The sequence below is a fragment of the Protomyctophum bolini genome (assembly GCF_963924005.1).
Source record: "Protomyctophum bolini genome assembly, chromosome: 23".
NCBI classification, from domain to species: domain Eukaryota; kingdom Metazoa; phylum Chordata; class Actinopteri; order Myctophiformes; family Myctophidae; genus Protomyctophum; species Protomyctophum bolini.
In genome coordinates, this window is record NC_137884.1 from 7,222,319 (window position 1) to 7,234,702 (window position 12,384).

General features: G+C 41.5%; 1 protein-coding gene and 1 long non-coding RNA gene across 2 annotated transcripts; one reads left to right on the forward strand and one right to left on the reverse strand.

Annotated features, from left to right (window-relative positions):
• Positions 1-242: 242 nt before the first annotated feature.
• Positions 243-6,863, reverse strand: LOC308310905 (phenylserine dehydratase-like). The gene is given in 8 exon segments (XM_080757366.1): positions 243-1,276; positions 1,278-1,429; positions 1,791-1,880; positions 1,989-2,137; positions 2,942-3,072; positions 4,576-4,757; positions 5,589-5,769; positions 6,774-6,863. Coding segments are annotated over 7 exon segments (981 nt in total). The 5' UTR covers positions 6,774-6,863; the 3' UTR covers positions 243-1,180.
• Positions 6,864-9,546: 2,683 nt separating this feature from the next.
• LOC308310870 lies at positions 9,547-12,206 on the forward strand. Its single transcript, XR_013963549.1, has 4 exons — positions 9,547-9,755; positions 10,650-10,759; positions 10,912-11,214; positions 11,474-12,206. It is a non-coding gene; the product is annotated as an uncharacterized lncRNA (long non-coding RNA).
• Positions 12,207-12,384: the final 178 nt, after the last annotated feature.

Genomic DNA, 12,384 nt, shown 5'->3' on the forward strand with positions numbered 1-12,384 from the left:
TGAAAGAAATGCATTCTGAGAAGGAAGACATGGCAGTGTATCCCAAGCCGTGCATATCCACGGCTTCCCAAGCCGTGCAAATCCACGGTTAGGGACTCGGGACTCAAACCTGTGACTTGCTGTAAGGCATTAACCGCCTTAACAGCTATGCCAGCGGCGCCTTGCTAGTTGCTACATACATCAAACTCATTATATTCTGATTACCTTTATTGAGGTCTATTCAGTTACCAATGGATGCATGCTGTAAGTAACGTCTATAATACCATCTGTCTAGATGTTGTCTAATATCTATCTAATGTACAGTCTACGGTTCAATGTGTGATTTATCATTCTTACAATGTTTAAAAATAAAGGTGCATCGTCAGTATGACAGTCTCCTACAAATCAAAACACAAGTGATGTGTTCTAAACTTCTAACATGAACATAAAGCATGAATTCAAACTGAGGGTAGAACAGAATGGATGTCTAATGTACAGCTGTACTGTCTCAATGGATGTAATCTCTAGTGTCTAATTAGTGTACTGTTTGAATGGATCGTGTTTTGTGTATAATCTACTGTAATTATTTCATACAGAAATAATGACAGTAGATTGTACATTATACAATGTACAATGTGTCAGAATGTATGTCTAATGTATAGCCTAGTTTACTGTCTGAATGGATGTCATGTCTAATGTAAGCTGTGTTCAGATCTGAAGATATATATTTGTTTCCAGTCACTTCAATCGCTGCGTAAAAATACAAATAAAATGAAAAAACATAATTTGCTTGCGTCGCGCGTCGACATTCATTGGGAGTGTAACGAAATGGACACGCTCGTTCACCCAAGACGGCTCGGTACATGCTTTTTCCAGCCGGGGCGAAGATACCAGGCAGCCGTTCGCTTCGTTTGCGTCGCCCCATTCGCGTCGCGCCCGTTCGCGCAATTTCTCGTCTTTGCATTGACTTTGTATGTAATCGCACAGCTCTAATTATCCAGGTCTGAACGCAGCTTTAGTCTACTGTCCGAATGGATGTTGTGTCTCTAATGTATAAAGTCCATTCATAATCCATTCATAATCATGTTAACCAATACACAGGATGTGATAGAAAATAATTTCTGCTTTTAAACTAGGATAATATACATATACATACATAAAAACATGAAAGGCAGATAGGTGAATATAAGTACTATGTTTGTCAATCAGGGAAATGAGTGAGTTCATCTTTGCCAATGTTCCCACCGCTGAGTATGCACACTACATTCTTGTTCTCCATGTTGGGTATCTTGCTGTTAAGTGTTAACGATGGCAGCGAATGCAGCAGACCCTGAGGGCTCCACCACTAGACCTGACTTGTAGAGTGTGGACACCGCCGTCTTGATCTGTTCATCGCTCACCAGGATGATGGCCTCCACAAAGCGTTTACACAGCTCATACGGGAGGGTGCCTGGATAAAACACACAACTATGTATCAAGTGAAGGACTTTTAGCAATGAATGGTGACAAAAATGGTTGCAAATGATGACCATCACTGAAAATGGGCCTGATGTTTCTGAATTCCAAATGGAAAATGTCTCCAATACCACACGGTGGAATGTTGACATAGCGTAGGGTAACAGGTCAAAACGCCGCCGTCATTGCTGCTGCTGCTTATTAAAGACTTTTGAATGTTGTTCATGAGTGCGGATGTGAGCCTGTCATATCATCTATGATGTCAGTCGTCTATTGTGTATACGTCGTTTTTTTATTGTTTCTGAGAGAGTATTTCACCAATCATTTCCAGTGCAGAGGGGGGTAAATTCAGCTACCTGCAAAAGGTGGTGCAAGTCCTGAGGCGATGCTTTTGGTGTCCATACCCACTGGCTGATCCTCAATGAAGCTTCTGTACATGGTACACGCTGCATCAAAATAGAACATTTCAACACATTAAATCATCCGAATGCCAACAAATGTATAATAATTCTAATTATACTAAGCGAGCGTCGTATTATCTATGCCAATTGTACCTCCTTCTGGCTCTACTCCATAGATCCTGGTCTGGTGACAGCCTGACAGTTTGATGGCCGCAGCAACACCAGCCAGCAGGCCTCCGCCTCCACAACACACCACAACAACGTCAGGTTTAGCCATCTTTTCCAGGACTTCAAAACCTAGACTGGACACACACATTTACAGTATCACCACACACACCAAGACTGCATCAGGCTCACACATCTTCTCCAAGGCTGGGCCGAAAATAGCAGATATCTTCCGTGTTTCAGTGGTTAAATGTCAGAAAAAAAAACATGAATTTACTCAACACTGATGCTAGTGCTATCAACCAAGTCTATGAAACTATCTATGAAATCTATGAAAATATTCAATCTGCAACCACATTTTATACAGTAGGCCTAGTGTATCTTTTCTGTCGGGCAGAAACCTGCCATGTCCAAAATATTGTTCTAAAAAATATGTTTTTAGAACAACCTCATCCAAGTTGGTACTATGATGACTTCATACATTGTCAGATACTATCACTTTACCCAAATACAGTTCAAGTGAAGTGGATTTTGAACATTAAATTGGTGATTGGTTCTTTATCCGTCTGACTTTGATATTCTATTCTAAGGTTTAGTCAGAAGCGCTTTTTAATACTTTCTATTGGTTCAATATTTGTCAAACCCATAGACAGACTTAAAAGGTGTTCAATTCATAAAAATAGAAAAGCAACGTTAGTAGCTTCATCTCTCTCTCAGCAAATGTAGCCAAAAGGTTCAATCTTCCAGACTGGCAGGAACAATCTGTGTGAGGAAGCGAATGTCCAATACTCTCTATTCCCTCAGCACTATTGAACTGCCCTTGAGCAAGGCTGACTCACTGAACTAAATATTGGACCCAATTCTTTCCCCCAGAGAGACAAATCAGTATAAAACTCTATTATCGACCTTTCAGTCTTGGGTTGTACTACTACTGACCCTACCTGGCATGACCTGCTATCAGATCCAGGTCATCGTAGGAGTGGAGGAAGGTCATGCTGTTCTCCTGAATACAGCGGTTCACTGTATCCATCATACACGATGTGGGCACTCTCTCCACCTCCACGCCAAAACTCTGAGGAGTTTCACACAGACAAAATCTAATAAAAATGTTGCCTAATTAAAATGCTTGCCATTAAAGGCCTATTCATAGTTGAGCTTTCGGTGATGAGGTGACCACCGCTATCGCCGAAAACGACAACATGACGTCACGACACTGAGCCGCATTGAAGAGCAAACCACCGCTCTCCCCCCAGCCCTTCTCTCTGTTTTTACTCACCACCGAAACGTGTGATTGGTCAATGTGATTAGTCTAGAAGTTGTTATGTTGTGCAGTGCTGGCTATAGTATACTTTAGAATAGTTGCAATGAGAGCTCAGCTCGTAAAACCACCATGGAGCAAAGCCGGGCAGTGCTGTCCTCCTGTCCGTGACGAGTGTGTGTGTGTGTGTGTGTGTGTGTGTGTGTGTGTGTGTGTGTGTGTGTGTGTGTGTGTGTGTGTGTGTGTGTGTGTGTGTGTGTGTGTGTGTGTGTGTGTGTGTGTGTGTGTGTGTGGGGTCAGAGGAACGGGGAGACAGGGTTCGCGGGCTCTCAGTATAGCCAGCACAACGCTACACTGCCTCCCGTAGCTCCATATACAGTTTCACAGCACAGTGGTGCACATAAAGAACAGTGAAACAAATTAATGCATACACTATTACTGTATAATCATCAGTTGACACTCAGGACAGTTAACTAAATGATTTGAGTATACCAGTATAGTATCAATGTCTAGCCTAAGCTAACACCTGATTTGAAAACTCACAGAGGCTACTTATTTTATTCATATATATTATGGGTGTCAGAATTATCCAAATATTTTCATTTAAAAAAATGTAAGTCACGCTGTGGAATTTCTGCCATCTAGTGGCTCTTGTTATAACTGCAGTGTGCACACTTTGATTTGGTTTTGGCTTGTTATGACCGATCAATCATTTAGTTTTGTATTGATTTTCATCACATCCCTATTATACATATACACGCCAGGTTTGATACTACTTATTTTATAGCACATGTTTGCTTTCTTAGCATGTCCATGTCATTGAGTCATCTGTTAAATGACATTTTAATAGTTGTGACAAACATGCAAGATGTTTGTCATGTAAATGTGACATTAGAGGGCTTATGCTTTTTGGCAACTAAAAAAACACGGTGAAGCAGTTTTCTGCTTCTACGGGCCGACGGTGTGGAACAAACTCCCACTATACCTTCGACAGGCAGCCTCTGTAGAAAATGTGAAAGCACAGCTCAAAACCTACTTCTACACTCTTGCTTTTAGTTGACCTTTTAAAATCCTTATTGTTATTCATGTCCATTGCATTACTGCTATTATTTTAATGTTGTTTTATGCCTTTTCTTTTTTTTCTTTTCCCCTATTGCTCTGTAAAGCACTTTGAGCTGCATGGTATCAGCCAAGGACACGAGAGATGGATTGCTGAGGCTGAGGCTGAGGCTGATCAGCTCCCTTATAATATTAGTAGAAATGACCTAGGTTTATCACAGTTTACATTTTAGCAGTAGATCAAGGCTAACCTCTGACCTGTATGAGAGTGGACCTGGATGTTGGAGCTGTTTCTGGCATTACAACTTTGCCTTTGGACCCGTAGTGCTTTGAGGCGTACGCAAAAGACTTCCCATAGTTCCCTGCAGACATGGTGACAAAATGGCCACCTTTCTCTCTCCTGGCAAACTGATTGGCCACTCCACGGATCTTAAATGAGCCTGTCAAATATAGAAAATAAAGAGATGCACACTAGTCAATCATTGCATCGTTAAACTAATGAACACAAGTTCAACTGATGAATTGAACATCAAAGACACCAGCCAAATGCTGCTATAGTTGACTGGTAGAAGAGTCTACACAAACTAACCACTGTTGCAAACAACAAAAAACGATGGATCTGCCGATGAGATATTTTGGCCGATATCAATAACTGATATTACCGATGTCGATGTACTCATTCGGTATTCAAAAATTCAAATAATTTTGTCCATTCTGAAAAATGCATGTAACAGGGTATAGATCTTCACTGCAGGCTTAGGAAGGTCAGATTTAACCTTAATACCTTCTATTTAATATTGTGAGCTTGTAGATCAGTTCAAGCTGTTACTTTGGACTTGTTTATCTGTAAAGACAATCGGACCGATACCGATTAATGAAAAAACAACTAGAATCGGCCAATACTGATGTGTTTGCCGTGCCGATAAATCTCCCATCAAGACAAAAAGGCTTTTCTGCCTCAACAATCATCAGATAGAAACTATCAACTAAGAACTGATTCATCGTCCAAGACGTCCAAGTCCAGTAGTCAAAAATAGCTGGAGCATAACATACAAATAAATACATAATAACAATTACACAATACAAAGCTTTAAACTCGAGTTACCTTTGGCTCTATACCAATCAAATCTCTTAGCCCAAACTAGTAGATCTACAAGCTTGCAACGTATTTGTGAGCTTGTAGATCATCTGCCATTTTTGCTCCATGTGCGCCCCAGAATAGGGTTCATGTGGTCATTGTGGTGTCGACATGATTGGTTTGTACTAGTTACCAGTTCTCTGCATGTTCTCCATCTTGATGTGGATGTTGCAGGGGACACAAGGAGGCAGTGTGGTCTGGCTCCATGGGATCATGGGGGTCTCAATGACCCCCAAGGGACTGGCCCTCACAGTAGCCCTGGCTGCTCTCAGCAGCTCCAGAGTAACGCTGTCCACAGACACCGGGGCCTCCATCTGGGAAGATTGCATCACATGCATCACATCGACATCAGTCAATCATTCTCAGTGTTTCTCATTTCAAGAATGTCCTCAATTTGATAAATTAAGCCGATTTCATAAGCAAAAGTTACAGGGATGTTTTTTGTTTGTTTTTTCCCTTTTTTTCTTCTTTTTAATAATAGGCCTATAGTCTGATAGATTAATTTATTGATTGATTGATTGATTGATTGATTTATTGATTCCCCCCCCAGTGTGTAGAATAGGCCTACTGTGAAATAGTCAATACAAAAACTGTGGACAAACCATGATAAAGCATTTACACTTCACAATCACAAACATGATTTTGTCCCATATACCGTCTGTCATTTCGTTCAGAAATCCTTTAGAATTACCATTCAGTTGGTGGACCCTATTTGCTTTATGGTGTCGTCCACAGTTAAGTCTTGAGTTGTAGCCATAGTTGTAGCCTACTAGAAATGTACTGTAATTTTCCAAACTGTAAATAAATTATACTTCAATCAATCAAAAGCTAGGGGCCCTTACCCCACATTGAGAACCACTGGCAATGTATTACTGTATTATAGTTGATGACTGACAAGACAACATTTAACATTTACTCTCAGAAAATGCTGATAAAATCCTACTGGAGATCTTTGCATCTTGCTCATATTTGTCACAACAGATGTGTTATGAAACTTGTGGACGTGTAAACTGATTGGGATAAATCACTTTGAACATCCGGTCCACAGGGGATACGGAAACGGTTTGTATGCTTGTATGTATGTGAGTGTACACATTACCGGATACCAATGGAAACAAGACTTACCAAAGGTTACGTGAGGCTAGTGGGACATAATCTGACCACCGTCCGCTAGTACGCTACACGTGATGTGCAAATTCAACTTTATTAATATTAAGGTACATTCATGAATACCGGACATTTTAATGAACCAATACGTCAATCAGTAAAACAGGATCTAGGCGTTTTTGGTTTCAAATGGATCTTCAATCTCACATACCTTATTATTTGCATATGACTGGCGTGATGTTTACATGCAGTGCTGCGATTTCAACACTTTCAACACTGTCTGTCAAGCAAATCAGCGCTTAGCCGCTTATACAAGAATTTCCGGTCATGGACGTCATAATAAAACCTTTTAGTAAGATACTGCATCCGTCAATGGAATTCTAAATAAAAGGCAAATTGTCGACTACAAGCTGTTATTCTGTAGACCAGGGGTGCCCACACTTTTTTGACTTGCGAGCTACTTTCCAAATGACGAGCTCAACAAGATCTATACCCACCAAAAAACAGTAGGCCTGCTATTATCCCATTGCTAAATGGTAGGGTTTAAAAATATATACTGTAACCAATACTCTATGACTGTAACTAACTATATAATGCTACTGACATCTGCGCAACACACTTGAAAACAAAGACTTGCATAATTGCATTGTGGGTTTGAGCTGACAGGCACTTTTTGATGTCAATCAATCAAGTCACCTTAATTCAAGTGGCAGGAGCAAAAATACAGGGGTATGTCATGTTTTACCTGCACAGCCTTTGTTGTGATCTACTGGTAGATCACGATCTGTACCTTTTGGGCACCCCTGCTAGCCGGGTAACAAGACAACTCACCCCTTTTCCATCTCCAAGTGAGTTGTCCGGACATTTCACCCTGAAAGTCCGGACAACTCACTAGACATCTCGCCGCGTAAATAAATTAATTAATATTCAGCACAAACACAGAATGCTGTTCATCAGGTGGCTTTTCCCATCACAATCAGATAAGTCTATGTCCTCATTTTTGTTGGTCCTTCCCACTCAGGCGCTAGCATGGCAGATATTTTCTGTTGGCCTGGTGAGAGAGGACGCGACCTGACCCGACTATAGGTCACCCTGCTGAAAGTGGCCTACTTTCTTGCGGGCATTCTCTGACCTAGCTTGTCTAGGCTTGTCTAGCCTGGTGCACACCCTGACCTCCTCCGCCGACTTCTGCTGTGTTGTCTCTTCTTCACCAGGAGGTGAATGTTGGCAGGGCTTCTCCTGGGACCTGGACCCCTCTGGTCAAGGTGCTGACAAAAATTGGGGAGGCACTGGGGGGACACTGCTGGAGGCACTGGGTGGACACTGGGGAGGCACTGTGGAGGCACTGAGGGGATACTGGGCACTGGGGAGTCACGCCCTGGGCAGACATTGGAGAGGCACTGGAGTCTGGGGGGACACTGGGGAGACAGAGTTGGGACAGCGTTTGGGCGCCCATTCATTTCCATCCACCAGCTGTCTAAAAAGCCAGAAAGTACGTAAAAGACAGCTTCTTCTGTCCACGCATGGAATCTTAGATGTGCCCATACCCTCAGCCTGGGTCATCAAACATTTTTGTTTGATGGCTGTGTTGTGCCCCCCTCCCCTGCATCAAACAAAAATGTTTTGTCAAACCATGTGACTTCCATTGGAAATGCATTGGGGGCGGCCATTAAACACGGACAAGACACAAGACAAATGTTGTATGCATGTTGCAACAGTGTGAGTGAAGCCTTAGTCCTTTCATCCTGCAGCGGGCCCTGACACAGGGACACAGAACATCACCATGGACGGACATTGCTGTTCCTTGGAGTACGGTTGCACCACTGAAAAAATAGTCATAGAATAGTCAAGAATCATACGTAAACAGTGGAATATCAATATAATGAAACTATGCGTATAGAGTGCTTGGGATTGGGATTTGTGAGGAAGAATTTGGAACGTGTGGAGCGTTGTCCCTGCATTTTTAGTGAGTGTATTTCAGCTTCCCTGCGTCGGCTGATCTGATTGCACGGGGTTTGTAGGGTCTGTTCAGACTTGTGAGAGATTGCGAGTGACCTTTGGTATGGTAGGAGACATGCGAGAATTTTGGCTGGTTGAAGACCAAGCGAGCTGCAGCATTCTGGTCCTGGATCAATTGGAGAGGCTTAAGTGCACATTTCGGTTGGCCAGTGAGGAGCTAGAGTTACAATCGGAATTAGATCAGGAGCAAACAATGGTGTTCATGTAGTCCGTCCGTAAACTAGTACCCCACATTTACCATTTGGGAAGGTATACACCCCTAGTGCTAGAAAATGTGATAATATTGCAGTAGTGGTAGTTTCCTATGTGTTAATCCATTCATAACACCATGCCAAAACACACTTTTCAAATTATTTAGCCTATACCTATATAATTATAGAACCGAAGCATTCTACTTCAAAGTGATTGACCCTCACTTTTTGAAAAACGTTGTTCTCCTGCAGTGACAACATAGTGAGTACACCACAAGATGTAGGCCTACTTCTGCTTTAAACATGTTACACAATGGTTTCTTCTGTAAATAACCTAAAGATGTAATAATGCTTTCAATGGATATCCAACAATATATTCATTTTGGTCATGTAAATGTGATGCTTTGTTTGGTAATTACACTTTTTTAAATATATTTTGGGGGCTTTATTGACACAGGTTTTGACAGGAAATGCATGGGACAGGAAATGGGGGACAGGACATGGGGAGAGAGATGGGGGGTGGGGGTAGGTAATTACACTTAAATGTCTAACTCTAACTGCTTCCTCATCGATGTAAATCGGTTGTGTTTTGTATCTAGATGGGCCAGATGTATTCATAAAGTGTCCCTAGCACCGTTATTGGTTAGGAAAGGGAGTTGTCGCACACAGCTATACCTCCAACCCGCCTACATCATGACAAGAATGAAGACTCCTCCTTCCAGCTAGCTCTTCAACAAGTTCTCTAACTCTCTCTGGCCACACAATGCAGCAAGGAGGATCTACATAGTACATACCACATACCTTCTCTTCCACACAGAACGTCCCTTCCCCCGCCTGTGGGCCTGACTGTCTTTACTATAGCCTGAGCTGACTCGGATAGAGGCCTTGAACAGCGTCTCTCTCTCTCTCTCTCTCTCTCTCTCTCTCTCTCTCTCTCAGAATCATCAGCTGCTTTCTCCTGTCCTCTTCTATGTCATGGATAGGTAGGTACACAGTAGTTTGACAGGAAATGGGGAGAGAGATGGGGGGGTGGAGGTAATTAGTAATTACACTTTAATGTCTCCTCATGGACGTAAATCAGTTGTGTTTGCTATCTGGATGAGTCTATGCTGAATCAAGATCTACGGGGCAGATGTATTAAATACAGATGTTTAGCACAGTTATTGGTTAGGAAAGGGAGTTGTCGCACACAGCCTCCAACCCGCCTACATCATGACAAGAACAAAGACTCCGCCTACCAGCTATAGACCCAACAGCTAAACTCAGTGAAGTGGGCGAGGTCTGTGGGCTGGATCCAGGCTAAATCATCATCTACATATGAATTGTATTAGTATAAACATTGTTGATTTGAGTATTTTTTAAGACTTTTTCCTAATGATTTCATAATTATTTCCATTAATAATTACCCCTACACGCTTAATTCAATAAATGAGAAGTACCTGAATGGACAGTACGTGAGTGCTGGCTATCATTCTTTCCATGATTTACTTTTGGAGATCAGGCAGGTTTTGTGACAGGAGTTTGTGCTCGCATTCATTCTAGTTTGCATTATGACCATAACCACCACTGAAGGGGGAAGTAGTAAGTAAGAAGTAGTAAGTAAAACTTGAAAATAGCCGATCTACAAGTTCTTGAAGATCGGCTATTTTAGACAAATGTTGAAAGTATACGTTCTGAGTTATTGGGTTCCCAGAACTTTTGTAATAGTCGTACCTCCTGAGCAGGGCCCAAAATACAGTAGATTGTGTGAAACCAAGCCGCATATGGAAACAAATAAAGAACCTTTCTGTTACAAGGCACGGTACGGTTCGCTTAGTTCTTGTGTTCGAAAAAGAACAAGTGTAAACAACAGAGGGCACTTCTTTCTGTTCTTTCAGGCTTATGGCTTTCTGTTGGTATCGGCATACCGGTGTTATTAGTCTGTTGCTGCTGCTGCTGCTACAAGAAGAAGAAGACCCCTCTTCCTAACGCCTCCAATCCACCAGGTGTACGTAACACTGAAGCAGCACCAGTTCAATTACTTCAATACGTTGAGTACCACTGTACCAACATAATGTATATTAAAATGATGTAAGCACCAACACAAGCACACCCTGTTTAGTGCTTACACTCATTTCAGAATATGCTTTTTTTTTTCAGCTTGCCACTTCAGCTCATCCTAGTCTATCACATGGACTAACGTCCACTTCAACTCATCCTAGACCTAGTGCATATCACTTAGACTTAGTTCCTCCCGTTCCTAGTCCATCACATGGACTAACGTCCACTTCAACTCATCCTAGACCTAGTGCATATCACTTAGACTTAGTTCCTCCCGTTCCTAGTCCATCACATGGACCAACGTCCACTTCAACTCATCCTAGACCTAGTCCATCACATGGACCAACTTACCCACTCCGCCCAAACAAACCTGCACCTGGATCCACTTCCCAGCCACAATTGGTAGTTGTTTTATACATCATAATTTGTCCACCTCAAATGTATTTACTATTTATCTATAATATATATATAATATATATATATATATATATATATATATATATATATAATTTATCAGATTATTATTATTACAAAATAAACTGTTAATGCCTATTTTATACTTATAGTAGGCTATAAATGTATTAAAATTTTTGTTCTTTAAGTGTATTTTTATAGTAGTTTCTCATATTGTGCATTCACTGCATTTTTTTTCTTTCTCCAGGCGGGCACCACAAGATCACAGGATCCTCTTCAATATGTCTCTCTCTTTTCTTCTGATTTTAAACCCCAGTTTGAGCTGAAGGGAAAATACTTTCCCTCTGCTACACCCCTCAGTTCAGACACGCAGGCTTACTCTGTTGTGTACACCTCAGGCAAACTCAACTTTCGTTAGGAAACAAACTAGGTGGGAAACCGCACCTCAGCGGTGCAACTACCTTAGCGGTGCAACTACCTTAGCGGCAACTATACTTTGGTGCCTTTGGAGTCAAGCACAGTTGTTGACTTAAGCATGAGCCATGAGGGTTGTAATGACCCCTCCTTCCTGGACTGTGTGTGTGTGTGTGTGTGTTTGTGTGTGTGTGTGTGTGTGTGTGTGTGTGTGTGTGCGTGCGTGCGTGTGTGCGTGCGTCCCTGCATGTAGTCCAGGGGCCAAGACAGATTTAGGTACCACCAAGGTGACCATGGTATAGTTTTGTATTTTTGTATTACTACATGTCTCTAGTTTATTATTTTGACATGATACATCTTCTATTCGGTATAGCTTTATGGCAATTATCGCCAGTTAAATGTGACCATACCATTAAGGCAAGTCACTGCTACTTAAAGCATAATGAAATTTGTGTTATTTCTATGCATATAGTGTTTTGGATTTGTTGATGATATTATTGTATTATATTGTTATGCTATGTTTACAATTTTGGCTAAATGTCTGATCTTATTGTGCCTTTTACATTTCTGACTAATAAAGTATAAAAAAAAAGAAAAAGAAAGGAAAGTGTTTCTTGTGTCCTAAACATCTCGTTGCAAAAGGAGTGAAGTGGCCCTTTAAGGGCTACAAAATATTCCGATTTCCCTTGCAGTGTAAACATTGGTTCTTTTGACAACGCTATACCTGACTCATTGCATTTCTCC